The following is a 16,167-nucleotide window of genomic DNA, read 5'->3' on the forward strand; positions in this document are numbered from 1 at the left end:
TACTAAACTGAACAGGACGGAGGCACCCACTACGGCGATACCGGCCCAGGAGAGGTTGTGTAAGGTGTTTCGGGTCAGTGCGTGGAATCGCAGTTGAATCTCCGCAGAACTGTTTGCTATACGTCGCTCAGGTGGTTTGTAGGAGTCGAGAAGGTCGTAACCTGCGACGGCGTCGTCAACAGAGAAGGTCAATGTCTCTGGACAGTTGTCGATGTCCAAGAAACAGTGTGAGAAATCGCTGAGGTTGAGCATAAACCGATGGTGGGCGGTCAGAGGCATTGCTTGCAACTCTGCCATGTGGCGGTCCAACCTAGTGCGTACATTAGCGTGCGTGTGCCAGTGAGAGCTAGAGGCGCAGTACCAAAAGTCGATTTCCTGTCCGTTACCAAGCAACCGCCGGGCAAGTGGGTATCGCACAATGTTACGCAGGTGGTCTGGAATCTCGTTTAGTTGGTCTTGAGATGTTTGGACGGGCAGAGCAGCAATTGCTAAATGAAGGAGGGTCGGGACCCCTTTCGGAGGTTCATCATGCGTGTCGAATACGTGTTCTGACACTCCAGCTAGAACATCCCATCCTTTTAAGGTGTTTCAGGACCAGTAACGTCTGCGGGCAAGACTACGTACGGATATATGTCCATGCCGGTAAAAGGCGGGTACGATTGAACCCTGCCATTGGTGCCGTTCAAATGTCGCGCAGGCTTGTGGTGTGTGTCGTTGGCTGCTACTACTGGCGGTGTATATATGCTCCCTCGTTTAGCGCACTTCCGTGAATAGATGTTCGGCAGTTGGAGGTCGCTGCGCCGCAGGCTGCGAGCGAGATCATAGCTACTTTCCTGGGACATTGTGTGAGTACCAAAGAACTCTGTGAAGTTGTCCCCACTGCGAAGGCGGATTTGACCTTCGGACCCGACTCAAGCTCCGCCTGCTATGAGTGGGGGTCGTGAGTCGACGTATGACGCAGTGCTGTTCATTTCGATTGCTTCTTGAAGAGTTTGTGTTCCCAAGGTTGCATCCCATCCATGGGCCCTCGCCTACCCAAGCAGTAATTTCCCTAAGGAGCGGCGCCAGACACCCGTGGGAGTGACATGGCTTGTTATCGATGAGAGGCTTTGAGTTCGATAAATGATAAGTGGGTTGTTCAGTTACGAACCGGCTCGTCTGGTGCAGGCAGTGCAAGTGTGCAGATTAGCGATCTGCTTGAGTGACGTTGTTGGAAGCAAGTTGGAAGGTGATTTAAAAGCAAGTTTGCGTTGCACATTGCCCAGCAATGGAACCGGCACTGTCGTTTGGAATCCCCCTTCCACCTAACACCCTGGCGTCGCATCCTGATCTCGCGTTAGATCATTTATCTGTAACTCGTACTGGGCCCTCCGAAATACGCTATCTCGTTGACGCCAACTCAACTGCTATGGAACCATTTTTGCTCAGCGCCGTTGGCATCGTGTCCTACATGGGACAGGAGACATGTGGAAGAAAGTCCAAGGTGTGGAGCATCTTTCTGCGGCGCTCCGAAGTCTGAAGAGGGCAGGTGTTAATGCTGACTCGTCCTCCTGGGGTATACAGCGAAATCTTCGATCGCACGGTCTTCGCCATTGATGAAGTTATCCACGCTGCGGAGTCCGTCGTGCATGTAAGAGGAAGATCTGTTCGAGCTCACTTCTCTTTTGACCTTTTTTGGTTTTCAGTTACCAAAATGCGTCCATTTATGTTGCGTACCAGGCTTGGACAACGAAACTGGTTATCTCTTCGTTGTATATGCGGAAGACGAGGTGCTGAAGGTATTTCAGCCATTATGTTATCGCTCTTCGTTGATCATTGCTAGACCAAAGTCGACCATAACTATTCCAAGTTCATTCCCATAGCGTCTACAGAATGTCCTCACCTTGAAATTGGAGTGATGGTTCATGTAGAAGGAATGGTACTCCGTGAAGACCGCGTTGTCCTCGGCGGCGGTGCTTGGGAGACGGTGGGTCTAGTTTGCCGGAGCTTCTATGAAACTGAAAGATCTCTGCGCAGCACTGGACTATACGAGCTAAGGTTCTCAGTCGACTGTTCTGTTCGAAGTCCTACCCAATGTTGTAAACTCAAGTGTGAATCCTGAAAAGTGGTTTTGTTACATGTTCCTGGCGGAAGAAGCCGCAGTTGGTAGCTCGATAATTGATGTGATCTTGTGAAAATGCGTAGTCGACGTCGACTGCCAGTGGTCGCCGTACATAAAGCACAGGTCGTATTGCTGAGTAGGCATATGGCGACTTTCTTAAACGACCACGACCCTCGAATGTTCCGCAGCCAGAATCTCCTCACGTTTGATGATACGTTGCTGGACACTGGCAACAGTGAGTTGCGGAGAGTGTTGGAGGGTGGAGCGGGCGGACGCCCCTTCTTGTTGACGTTCTTCGGCAAAGTGTCTGAGGTGTTCAGCGCAGGGAACAATCGCCATGTTCGTTCTAAGTTTGTTGTCCGCCCATTTACTGATGTTCGGACAGATGCTGCTTCTTTCTCCTCCTGATGGGTACTTTGCGGAGCAGTTCAAGAGAACAGCGATATTTTTGCATGAAGCCCAGCAAAGTTGGAAAGATCACTTTCACGTACGCAGCGTTTCTGCGGTTTTCTTTTCCCAAGAGCTCAAACAATGTCCAGGTACCGATGCAGGTTCATTCTTGCGTCCAGTTCGACGTAGGGGGCGCCAACGATTTTATCGTCGTTCATGTTGACCAACAAACGCTGACTGTACGAGAAGTATTCAGTTGTTGGAAAAGAATTGACGAGTGAAAAGGGTTGTGCACTGTGGGCGTCCGCTCCCGGTGGCGCGGAAGCTGATAGGGACGTGCCATTTGCGCCTTCGGACTGTGAAGCGCTACAGCCAGGAGCTCTCGTCAGATGTGACGTCTCCGTCTTCAGAGAGGATACGCGGGGGCTTCGCGGTCGCGTTTGGAACACCGTGAGCTTACTTTGTCTTGTAGCGAAGCTTCCAACAACTGACACGGTTGCAGGCTTGGATACTGGGAGCGGAGCGCATTTTCCGCTTCTATCGCTTGAAAGACAAGGGCTCTGTTCCGAGAGCGAGGTCTTGGCTGCGTCGCGCCCGTGAGAAGGTTTCCATTCACCATGCAGAGCGCGATAAGGGGGAGCTGGTTGACTTGAGGCAGAAGAAGTTAACGAACATCGTGGGATTGATGACACGTGACTGATCGGCGTATGGCTTGCCATTCGTGGGAGAAACCTTCTTCTCTTCCTGCTTGTTCGTTACGTGCACTCTTCGTGTATTCAATCGCTCGCGTTGTTGGTCCCAGCACTCCTATTAGCGATATCTCGTGCTCCCTGTATTCGATTCACTTAGAGCACCGCGCTGTTCACTCATCTCGTGCAGAGTAGCAACTGGTATGGCTTTGCGAGCGTTGTAGAACGGCCCATAGACCCTGTCGTGGAGGGAATCCGTGTGAAAGGTGCATCTCACGAGGCGAGGTGGACCTTTGTGTGTACAACACTCCAAAACCTACTCCCAGTGTAACTTCCCGTTGAAATGCTGGGCTTGTATCAACAAACTTTTGCAGCGTCGGCGAAGTTTTGCGCGGGCGCCAAATGCCGCAAAAAAAAAAAGCAAGACGGAGAAGAGTAAGTACCAGTCTGGGCTCATTCTATTGTTCACCTTACGCAACTTGATCTGGCTAGCAGCAAAACTTGGGAACCCTGATCTTCAACCACCTCGCCCATGCAATGCTTTCATGATATTTCGGTGTGTAGTATTTGAAGTCTACTCGTCCACTGCACCCCTATGTGAACCTTGTGGGCTCACATCGCCAAGTTCGCAGTGCTTGCAGTCTATTGAATCTTTACCGGGTAATACACAAAGCGTTAAGTCGAAAGTGATTGGCCGCCTTTGGAACGCCCTCGACTCGCAGCAACGCGCGGTGTATTTTGAGCAATCGAGGGAGGCGAGAAGAAAACACTCTGAATTGCACCCCGGGTACCTGTACAAATCTACCCGTCGCGCAGTTGGCCAAGAACGGGGTCAGGTGTACCACTCAGGGCACCCGGAGAATTCCGGAGAAGTCACACGCCGTGAGAGGTACGGGATTTGGGAGGCAAATAAGGGTGCTGCGTTTATGGGACGTGGGACAATGGGTAAGTGGTGTAGGTCAGCCTATTATTGTCGTGTTCTAATGGTGATCCTGCGCTTGCAGATGTTGGTACATTAAACATTGTGTTCGGCGAAGGAAACAGAGATTTCTGCAACCTGGCGCACGCTGTCCCGTTAGACAACGGAAACACTGAGCTGGTGTGTCTTGTCGCATTTTTTGTGAAGCTTACGCTGATTCAGAATGACACTGGCAGTACTTTGATATCCCTGCGTATGATGAAGCTCCTTACATCTATGCACCGACGCAAGCTATTTAAAGCAACCTTGTGCGTCACCCTTCTGTCTGTTGGCAATTCCCTGGGGCTTAGTAGCGTGCACAGCTTAGTAGCGTTTATTGGTACAGCGTAATTGAGTATGTCAAGTTGCAGAATCTAGTTTAGGTTTCGCCGCTTCTCCCACACCACCCGATGAGGCTGGAGTACGAGGATCTGTTAAAAGCGTGATCGTGACTGTATTGTTGAGAGCTTCTGTCTGTGTAGGTCGCTGTTTCATGAAAATACTGAGGGGAGGCTTCGTTAGTAACATCGCTTGACTGGGTGATGTTATCCGTCAAGTTACTGCGAATGTCCGTAGTGTAGTGGAAGTCTGTGTCGGCGGAGTAGTACGGCAGGTGTGGGGGTGGGCTCATATAGCCAACTTCCTGGGACGTTACCCAACTACTAGTAGGATCGGTTGTTTGCCAAGGTGTGAGATTCGGTAGCCACTGCCAGAGTAAGGAGGTCAACAAGTGCGGAATAGCGCTGACAATCATGTGCACCTGCAAGTCATCGATACCAACATAGTTGTGTTGTTCTTGTTGACCCAGAGTGTCGTGGATGAATTTGATTTGTTTGTCGCCGGCCCGCCCACTCTTGCGAGCGCTAGACTTAGGATGGGGTTCACGTGAAAGGGATGAGCTTAGTGTAGTGCTTCCACGCCCTTTTGTCCATGGCGATTTGAGAGACTTCTTCGGCAATGTCTCCTGGCACGGGCTTAGCATATACATTTCTTCGTGCAACTGTGGCGCACCTCTGAAGGGCTTTGAGCTTCTTCCGCGTTTGCGGGTAAATGATAGGTGACTATGGCCAAAGGAGGTGCTCTCAGGTCATCGGTACCCAATACTCGCAGTTTATATTGTACTGTCCAATCTGCTGTTGCATGAGTAGCGCGAAGTATCGTGGTGTTGCTTGTAGTTACCGGTAAAGCGCTCCACCAACTGGTCTCGGAAGCGTTTAGGCAGCGTGGGAGCATTGTACCGCCAATAGATGTCTCCGTTGGGACCTTCACAGGAACCTTCTGAGTGCAAAGAGACACCTGTGATGACGAGCTCGGTTTTGTTCGGTAAATCCGCTCGGGCGATGTAAAGTCCCCACACTTCAATTCGGAATGGAGACAAAATCTTCAAACTTTTTCGGAAGGGGTCGCCTTCGAGGCTCTGGCGCAAGGGTGAGAGTTCTGAAAGCGTTAGCAAGAGGGGAACGCTGGGGCTGCTACTGGTGCGACGACCAACCACCGTGACGTCGAAATGGAATTGCATGGGTGCGTAGGTGAAGTCTGGCGGCACCTCGTAAGGTAGTACGCCATTAGAGTTGGGCCGCTTGAATTGTAGGAGCCACGGCGGAACTGTGAACATGTCGTAACCTTCATTGACCCATTGCGAAGGGGGGTTTTGGCCTAGTAGCTTTATCACTATATCATAGACATCATAAAACCTGAATTGGGACCGACAAAAAAAAAACGCTTACGCCAAGGTTGCGTGGCCGAAGCCTCTAGCTTTTTTAGAGCAGCGGAGACTGCGGCGCGAGTTCTTGACTCATTCAGCCTGCTATGCAGGTATGCCGCGATAAAAACCCCGCGGTGGGCGAAGCGAAGTTGAGTTTGGGCGTCCGGTGTTCCTGCAGCCTCGCGATGGGCTATGAGGCCTAAGACAGTGACATTCTGCGTGCAGTGATGATGGTATGAAGAACCTTGGACCAAAACAACACAGCTACGCACGAAGAGTCTGAGGAGCAGTACGAGGCTTGTAGTCCACGTACGACATAGCTGACCAAGTTGCCGAAGCGCTGAGTCCAGTCGTCAACATGCGAATGGCGCTTGGCCCGCATGCCTCTTGGAATTCCAAAATCTAGTCGACAATATTAGACAGTCCTCCTTCTCCAAGTCGGTGTGAGAGACACAAACTTGAGCAGCACTACATATATCAGAGAGCACCTCTGGGCCGGAGGGTACCAGCGTTGAGCGTAGTTGTTCGTTGTCCGACATTAGGGGGAAACGTGGGCGTAAGACAGGAGCGACCTAGCCAGGCTTAAAAGAACGGGGTCCATAAATATAACCAAGTGATGAGAAGCCGGTAGCAGTCACAACGCCCACAGACCTTCCTCTTTCAGACAACTTTCTTTCCCGGCTGGTTGAGGTAATTGGAGAATGTTGAGCTGGTTCGAGAATAGTCGAGTCAGATTGTCCATCCAGTGCATTCCCAGCAGAGGCGCGACCAGAGGCTGAACCAAACTTGCGCATAATACATATTGTGTGCGCAATTCGTAGCCCCAGAAGTTGGACACGCTGGATTCGAAGTACTTGAAGTAAGCAAGCGTACCTCCTGCGCAGTTTACAGGTTAGCACGCCTGTGGCCCGAGCGATACTTCAGGGAGCGGGGGTTATCCACAAGCAGCAGTAGGCAGCAGTAATTAATATCACTGGGGGCACACGCTATGGCGTGCCGGAACACGCGGACCTGCCGCGTGGCCGGCCGCGTGGCTGGCTCGTACCTACGGCGTGCCAGCCAATTTCTCACCAAGTGGCAAGACTATGACGATGGGATGACGTCATTTATAGCGCCTAAACAATTTAGACTAACTTGGCCGTTCTTTATACATCCTTGCCAATAACCTGAATGGTATTCCCGCATAGCTTGGTACTTAGCTTAGCTGCTCATCATCAACTAAGAGTCAGAGGCCAATGTCGTCAACGGCGACGACAACCGTGACCTTGACAGTGGACACATGCTGATCAGAATTTAGCGCCAGATATACATCTTTTCGTTCTCTTCCACTCCACCACCAGCAATCCGACAAACATCTTACATAGCACACCAACGACGTTGGCCCCAACTCAATCATTTCCTCCACTACTCTCTATGCACATAAATGCCCCAGTTCTCGCTGCACCATCTACACAAACTACGGAAGCTCGGGCCGCCTCCACCAGTGCCAGTACTCCTAGAGGTTGACTCGCACCATGACGACTGCGTCGCTGACATCCTCCTTCAATTGTGCTGCAGCCCGCGACGGGCGACTTCATGACATTGTCTGTGTACCTCGAAATCGCCACAAGTCGCTGACTCGCTGTTGGGGATCCGGATGACGCACACTTCACCGTCTTACTGTCTTGCCGCTGTATCTCGCCAGCAGTGTCCCATAATCCGAGCTGCCAGTAGTATGGCAATGCACATTGTTTGCAGTCGACGCGCCTACCTGCTCTCCTCTCGCCGCTTAAAGCGGAAGTCAGAGAAGTGACTCTTGAGGGTGAAAAATGACGCTTCCCTGCCGCCGTTGACAGCATTATAGCGAGTGCGCGGGTACGTGCCCGTGCACAGAGATGCCCTCGTTGGAGTCATACCTCTGCGTCAAATAGCACCGTGCTAGTGACGGTGCGTTGTGTTGCCCGTGCCCCCGGTCGTTTTTTATCTTTGCAGCCGGGCCGTTAATGGGTGTTGCACTGCCTGAACGTCCACTCTGTTGGCGCCTCACGAAGGCTGGCTCGGTCTGCCGAGGCACAGGGTGGTTGCCAGCTTCAACCGCATGTGCTGCTGACGAGCCACCTAATGCAGAGGCGGGGGTTGGCGTCGATCTGGCGGCGGGGGCCCAGGTTTAAAAATGCTCGGTCACGTTTGCGAAGGCGCGGGGGCTGATGTGTTCGACTCGATTCTGCGCGACTGTGGCGACGTCCAGGAGCTGCCAATGGCCAACTCGGCCATATACCTGGGACTGGTGCGCAGGGTGCCGAGAACGGGGCTGCATGAACTGGAAATTTGGGCCCTGACAGCGCCAACCAGGCTCCAGCCCCCCACCGTCTCTGGGAATGCCCGCGCTGGCGGGTGCACGCGTGTGCTGGCATTCTGGTCCGTTTCCGCTAGGCCACGAAAGCCGTCCATCCAAGCATCCTTCGCTTCCAACAACAAGGCCACAGCCACGGCCCCACATCCGCATCCGGGTCACGCTCCCGGTTGTCCCGAATATGATTCAATCCCAACTTGCTCGTGGCGAGAATGCGGCGGGCGCCAGCCCTTGTACCAGACGCTAGCTTGCCTATTCCATCAGGAAATCCCCTCATGCGCAAAGCGTCGCTGCCGCCAGAACACATCACCTCTATCCAGGGCCCAGGCGTGGCAGCGACAAGGGCTGCACGGCCACGGCTGGCCAGCCGCCGCTGCACCCTCTAGACATTTCTGGCCGGCTGAATTTCGTGCTCGTCAGGCGCGGAAGGAGCTCAGAGCACGGCTGCTAAACAGCTTCAAGTTCCCGGCAATGTGTCACGGGCGACGTTGGTGGCGGAGGAAGAGAGCGGCGAGGGCAATGCACGCGAGGAGGAACAGCCCGTCAGGGACGCCGCCCGCGACCGCGACGCCGCTGGTGCCGGATCTGTTGTGGCTGGGGAATGTACATGTGTAACTTAGGCCTCACCGCTGCTCCCGCTCGGCCCGGCGCTGCCGCTTGCACTCGCGGCAATGCGCGGGGGCAGGACGAGGAAGTCCGCCCACCGCGGGTCTGCGGAGACGGCCGTGACGGCGAGGGTGTACACCGGTCGCTCGCCGCGCCGAGGGCCGGCGCCGGTGGCAGCAAATTGGAAACCTCTTATCTAAATTATCTTTCAAGTTTACGAGTCTCCAATGTAAGATTGTTTATATAATATTGTGATGATGTCATTGTTCTTTGAAGCTTTTGAAACTTGGCTGCAACGGGGCTGGCACGCCGTAGGTACGAGTCAGCCACGCGGCCGACCACGCGGCCGGTCCGCGTGTTCCGGCACGCCGTAGCTCATGCCCCCAGTGTAAGTAGGTGTGACCAGTAAATTCATGTCACGCGTCGGTATGCCAGCGTGACGTCAGGAATGGGCCGGGACCAGTCACCCAACTGGGAAGACTGGCCCAGGGCAGACATTGCGTGTTGTTGGGAAGCTCGTGATGTTGGTAGACTAAAAGAGAGGGTCCTTTTGCGCGGAATACATTCACAAAACTCAAGGAGGTTACACATGAAGGCACGCAAAATGTAAGATATTGAGTATCATTGGTGTTTCAGAACATACACTCAGTCACTAGTCACTTCGTCGGGGTCGATCACCTCGAACTCTGCGTGGTCCACAACTTCGCCAGCATCCACTGAGTCCACAGGGTGGTTCGAGCCTGGAGTCGTACCGACCGTGCCTTGATCAACGACTTCTTCGTTTGTCGCCAGCTTGACGCGCTTCACTGAATAGGGTATCAGTCACGTCGACATTTAGAGCCGCAACTGAACTCCGCACCTGGTGGCTCGCCCAATCTTTCTGGAATGGAGACCGGAGCGCCGGGCTGAGCAGTAACGCTCTTGTTGTCCTGATTGACCAGTCGAGGATCGACGGTAGTTTGGATAAGCGCAGCCCCGGTGGGTGAAGACTTGAGGTGCAACAGTGCGTCTGCGGCCGCGGTATCTTCCTTACTGATTTGGCGGATGTCGCGAGTAGATATGAAGTCGCACATTTCCTCAGGCATACCGCTTTGCAGGATCGTCACCGACACAATGGTTGCTAGGACGGTTCAGTTTTATTGCAATCGGCGAGGTGGGGCCTTACCGCTGAAGCAATCATACGTGAGTGTTGGCGAAGATTGGGACACTTTCAGCGTATAGTGCTTCAGCACGAAATTGACCTCCACCAGACTTCCCACCATCATTTCTCGAATGTCGTCACCCTCCACCAGCACGTTCTTCTCATTGTACACCTGCAACGGGCGCACGTGAAAACGCTTGCAAGCTTCTTCAAAAGCATCCTCGCATACGTCTGGCACCGTCCAGTCGCGCGGGTGCACCAGCACTAGATCCTTGTCAAGTGACTTCCTCTAGTGAGAAATCACTTACCAGCGTCGCCCTCTCGCTTCTTCTCGAAGACGGGTTTCGTGAAGCGTAAAAGGCTGCCCGATGGGTCCTCCAATAGGAAATGACGCGAATTGGAGTTGTCGCAAATGCCCAGCTGAATGCGCCCCACGCTATCGAGCTGGCGATCCCACTCTTTGGCGAATATGGTGCCCTCTTGAGAGGGTTGTTAGAATGTGAAGGCAAAGAAGGGCAAACGTACCCGGTTTCTCGAGAAGGAATGAGAATTTGGACTTTTCCACGCGATCATTGAAAGAGGGGCGCCAAGCGCCAACCCCGTCGACATTGGCTTGAGAGTCGGAGACTCTGCCAACAGCAGAGAGCACGGCAACTTTCCCCCGTTTACCCTCGTCTAGCACACATACAACATGGCCATTGTCCTTACGCTTCCATGCGTATTGTAGTTTTTTGGAAGCGAGAAACAAAGGGGAGGAGAGCAAGTGCTGTTGCAAGTCGGCTAGAGCTGGTTGCTATAAGGGCAGAACACCACAGTGTCCGACGCTGTACTCACTAGACATCCACGTTGCTTTGTAAGGACTTGTAGGGTTTAGAAGAGTAACTCTGGGTCGCCTTTCCATTACCAGCGCCTTTTTAAAGCGTTTCAGTAGCTAGACCACATGGCGTGCCGGCCATCGTGGGGAGCGGTGGCGGATGTGAGAGTGGCAAACGACGTGAGAGTAAAGAAGAGAGAGAGTGCACAGCCACGAAGGACATGATATTTCAAATTTGACAGGTGTACGTTATTCGGTGGTCTCCTCCGCCGGCTGTGCCGCATCCTTCTTGAACAGCTTGGATACCTTCTTAGCACGAATGATCCACTTCTGCTTATGGAAGAAGCAGTTAGTGAACAATTGGATGTCTGCGCAGAACTGACCACGCGCCAGGTGTGGCAACCGAACGCAAATTTCTCTTCAACGGTTTCCACGCGAAGCAGCTCCGCAGCGATGGCGAAAGCACCAGAGGGCTTCAAATAGACTTCTTCCTTACTCAACAACGGCATCTCCGCTTTGTGCGCAGGATGCTCCTGCAACTCCCGGTGTGAATCCCAGTCGACCATGTTCTGTGAGGGTGTCAAATTAGCTGCTTCTTTGACGATTTCCTTACCCAAACAGTGTCCTTATCGCACTGCACAATGATAATTCCGGCATTGTAGCTAGTGGATGTGTTGCACCAGTTCTCATAGGCCAAGTAAAGCTTTACATGGTGATGTCAAACGACTCGCCCGCGCATTAGAGACTGACTGACCACATCCGGACCAAACTCCCACTTTGTGATGAACGCAAGAGAGTTTAACGTGCTCTCAAATAACTCGCGCATCACGGGCGCTTCTATGCCTGGGTTGCTGAGCAAAAGAGTCTGTGGAAGGTGAAGTCAGATAGATCAAAATAGGGGGGCACTGTGGTTGGGCGGTACATAGTTCCCGTTGTCGTCCGTTTTGAAGTCCGCTAAGCGACCAGGGAACACCACTTGAAGGTTGGAATCGTCTCTCATGGCGAGATAGTTCCTCGTAAAGCACGGACCATCCCCTGCGACGGGCGGTCCAAGGTAAAAATCTTCATGGAGGGTCAACTGGGGTAAGTGAAACGCCATACTGGTTGAGTGTGGCTCTCACTGTCTTATTCTTTAAAAGGAACGCCCGTGCGAGTAGCTCGCACCCATTTGGATGTTCGCTATCGTATTTCCCCGCAACAAGAATGGAGATGAGGTACAGATCGATCATTACTCATGAGACGTCGGAACACATTGAGACTACATGCCATCACGTCTTTCAGCTGTCACAGAACCAGGTTCCGTTTAACCACCACTCCATGGGAGACGGTCCACCAACTAGAGTAAATGGTAGGGTGAGCAACCACTCAACAGAAATCATACTACTGACCTCTTTAGGAAGGTAGCGAAAACGTCGATGCTGTTGACTACCGTATGGGGGTCCACGAACCGCCCCCTTCTTTGGCATACCACCAGCACGTCCCCAGTTATGACTGGTTGTAAGGGCGGCCCACGAAGAAGTTTAACCTTGTCCATAAGCAAGACATTCCGAGTGTCGTTCTGGTCAGTGGAGTTGAAGAAGATGCCAAGCACCACGTCTGAAACCTTCGCAAGGGAGTTGGGTAAGAATGCGCGGACCAACACAAAACGGTCGTAGGTAACTCCGCCGAGATAACGGAGTCTGGAGCCATGGAGGGTTGTGGCGTTCAGTTCCGGTCCCCCTGCTCTTCGATCCAACCAAAAATCAGGCATCAAGTCTTCAAATCTTCGAGAACGAGAGAGCGGACCGTACAGAGGCACTCTCACAGAGTAGGACGAGTTGCAGCAGACTGGGAACAAAACTCCACCAACGTATTCCTCGTGAAAAACCTGTTTTGTCCCAATCAGATCAGCCAACGCCGACAAACGCAGTACCTTTTCTATCATATAGTCGACAGTCCGTCCAACCCCCATAATTTGCGTTTCTCGCAAGTTAGTCGTCGACCACAGATGATTATGGTGGAGGGTCGTCTCTTTGCGGATTAGCACCTTGTTTGGACAGTTGCGGCGGTCACATAGATCGAAGGAGTTGCGAAGGGCGAAGACGCCATCAGGGCAACCCTGTGCAACTTGCTCCCCAAGCGCGTCGGGTTCCTCCGAAAGACAGTCGAACTTCGGCGACGAGGCGGAACCGATCAAATTGAAAGCTGCGAAACTGCATGGGGCAGAACTCAGGATGACAATCCAGCGATTGTTGATGAGGGGGTCGATGGGAACTGACGACCACTTTATGACCTCTGCGCCAGAATTCGGTTTTGAAGTCCCGAACGTCAAAAGCGCCAGAGGTCATCGTAGCGCCATCTCGCACGCGGGTGATGCCGTCACGAACGTCTTTGGGATACTGAATAATAAGCTTCGAAGGCGTCAACCAGATCGCTTGCCAGGTGTGCAGCGTAGTTCCGAACCAAAGATCAACGGGCACCTCTTGCGGCGCTCTCGCTCACGGTGTAGCTAAAGTGTTCGGGCGGCTGACGATAGTCAACAGCGGGGGGGAAAATGACATCGGCCTCGGTATCGTTACTGTGGATGCTCTCGGCGTCGTCAGGGTCCGAGCTGGCCGCCCCTTCTTCGGAGACATCGAGTGGTGCGGAGCTTTCGTCTTTGGGAGCTTCGAACAAGAAAGCTCGGTGCTTCCCTGCCCAAACGGAGTGTTCAAGGAAACTGGGCACGAACATGTTAGTGTCGGTGGCGTGGAGGTAAGGGATCCAGGGAGGGAGATCTTTGGGCTTGCGACCCAGTTTCTCAAGCAGTGCGGTGAGTACCTCCAGTCCTCCTTTACCCACAATGAAATTGAAGTCTTGAAGGTACCACGCTTGATTCTCATCCATTATCTCTTTCTCCATCAAGCGCATGCCGGTGGAACCAACGAGACCGCCGTTATATTGCGCGAGCACGTCCAGAATGGGTAGGAGTTGGTCACCCAGATGTTCGCGCAACATGAAGAAAATTCTTTGTCGGATGTACGATTGAACTTGCGAGCGATGAAGATTGTTGCATTGAGAAAGGCTCAAGAGGTCGAAAAACTTGAGGTACCGATGGACCATGCGCCAGAGCTCGGGAGGCAAGCCTACATCCAGCGTCGGGGGAAGATTGAGAGAGTCAGGTCCTGAGATGGGCGAGGGAGAACGCGAAAAGTAGGTATGCTCCGCGGCGAGTTCAGCTGTTCACAGACTTAACATTTGCAGAGTTCACGCGAAGAAACCCACCTTGGGAAGGAGAACCTTCCTCTTCATCGTCCACTGTGGAATCTTTAAGTTCAGGCGTCCCACGAGGGAAGAGCACCTACGAGGAGAGGGACCGCGAGTGGACGGTTCGCTATCCGCTTCCAAAGGAACTGCGCAGCGGCTGCCGTCACGCTGCAGCACCACAAACAACCTCTGCGTGACTTCATCGAAGACCAACTCCTCCTCGTCATCGCTGTCGAAGGATGAATACGACCAGGCCGGAGAGGGTACGGGAATAGTGGGCAGAACGACGTGCAGTGCATCGTTTATGTTGTCAGCTGGGAGGAGAAGTAGTCAGGTCGGTGGACAATACTCATATCTGCAGCATCCTTCATTTGATTGTGTAAAACTATAGGGTAGGAACGAATAGCACTGATTAGCGACCACGACACGGCGCAGACTATACTACAAACCCATCTGCGCGACGCCTTCGCCGACGGGCTCGTCCATATGGGACATCGTTGAGCAATCTAACTATACCAACAATTCTAGCGTCACTTCTAGGTCTATCGGCGCACCCTACTGCTCACTTGAGAGAGGGGAAGGGGGTTGAAAGCAGCGACTGGGCAATCTGGCACTGGCGGGCGAACGCCTCGTTGTGAGGATCGTAGAGGTAAGAGATGAAGTCGTCAAGATCTGTGTAATCAGGTTAGTTCTAACGGATATGGGACAATCAGGCCGCACACCTTTTTCCCAGCTTAAACCGAGCATAACGGCCGTTTCGTCGTTGACATAGGGCTCCATTGTAAAGAAAGGAAGCCACAAATTCAGCGACCAAACTGCCCCATGTAGCAAACAACCCTCCGGCACGAAAGCGCTCTGAGTTTCGCCGGTCGCAGGTCGGACAGCACCCAATTGAGGAGTCGCAGCGTCGATATCATGGTAGGTAATATCCGAAAATGCGGCGTGAGCTGAGTCGATACCTTGGTTCGTGGTATGAGAACGAGCACACGCGAACCGACTGCGTGTGAGAAACGCACCGAGAACCGACAACTCGTACTCTGCATATCCACCGACATTCTCGAACTCCAATGTGAAGTGCATTTGGCGCGGGTTACCGATGGGGAGGTCGTTCTTTAAGCTGAAGCGATCGCGATAAGGAAGAAGCGCTGCGGAATGGCATCGTAGCTGGGAAATGAAGTCGGAGAGGGAATGTGGGTGCGTTTGTTACATTAAAAGATCTGATGGTCACGTGGAACATGATTGTCAGCGTCGGGCTCGGGCCGTATCGGGGCGTCGGGGGGTCCGACTTCGAAGAGGTCTGAGGAGCACGAGAGATGGGTATTCGCCCGGAGAATAGACGATATTAGCCTAGCGACTACATCTTGTAAGTACGACTTTTATACGCTACGGTATTAGGGATGGATCGGATGGGCGCCAGGTCCCAGGGCGGATCGGATGGGCGCTGCGTAGGGTCGTAGGGGTGAATGGAAGGGGTTGGAAGAATGAGGGGGCGTCCAGGAGGACGACGGTATACGGGCCCGTGCGGCCTTACGGCCCGGACGGCCCGACCCGAACCGTGACATCACCCCCCTCCGTTGTGGGCGGCGCCTCGACGCCCCTATGGGTCCCGTCCCCTGGTCTTGCTTTCGGATTTTCCATCGGCCATTTACGAGTTCTTTCGGGCGCGAACGGGTTGAGAGTATAAAAGTCCTCGAGTGCCTCTTCTTCGCCCTCCAGTTTGTCACGCAATTCCCACGTCCACTCTTCGCGAGGGTAGCCTTTCCACTGAATTAGGTACCTTAGGCGGTGTCATCCTTGCTTGCGTACCGAGCGAAATGGCCTCAACTTCGTGAGTGAGGCTCGCCGTCCCGCATTTCTGCCGGGGGTGGTGGGGCGGCCCGTTGATGATCCGCTACGAGGGGGTTCCAGGGTCGTAATAGCGCCGTGTGGAATACGGGGCTTACGCGCCAAGTTGGGGGTAGCACCAGTTCATAGGATGTTTTACCCACTTTGCGCTTAACTTCGAACGGCCCGAACCTCTTGTCATCCAGTTTTTTTGAGGGTCGATCGCTGGTCAAATTCGTCCCCTGGAGGTAAACTTTGTCCCCTTCGGCGTAATTCGGGTCCGGAGAGTGCTTTCGGTCGTAGTATTTCTTCATCGTTTCCTGGGCTTCTTTCATAGCTTCGGCCGCATCGGCCCGGGCTTCCTTCATTCGTTCGGCAAACA

General features: G+C 53.2%; 1 protein-coding gene across 1 annotated transcript; it reads right to left on the bottom strand.

Annotated features, from left to right (window-relative positions):
• Positions 1-9,426: 9,426 nt before the first annotated feature.
• MIND_01163300 (uncharacterized protein) lies at positions 9,427-10,823 on the bottom strand (the record flags this gene model as incomplete). The annotated part of the gene is made up of 6 exons (XM_037368154.1): positions 9,427-9,587; positions 9,641-9,901; positions 9,947-10,186; positions 10,231-10,401; positions 10,448-10,708; positions 10,757-10,823. The coding sequence occupies 6 exons, from the start codon at positions 10,821-10,823 to the stop codon at positions 9,427-9,429; spliced, it is 1,161 nt and encodes a 386-aa protein (XP_037215080.1).
• Between the last annotated feature and the right edge of the window lie 5,344 nt (positions 10,824-16,167).

Source organism: Mycena indigotica, assembly GCF_014461135.1.
Source record: "Mycena indigotica strain 171206Taipei chromosome Unknown Mind.scaff0011, whole genome shotgun sequence".
In the NCBI taxonomy this organism is placed as follows: Eukaryota; Fungi; Basidiomycota; class Agaricomycetes; order Agaricales; family Mycenaceae; genus Mycena; species Mycena indigotica.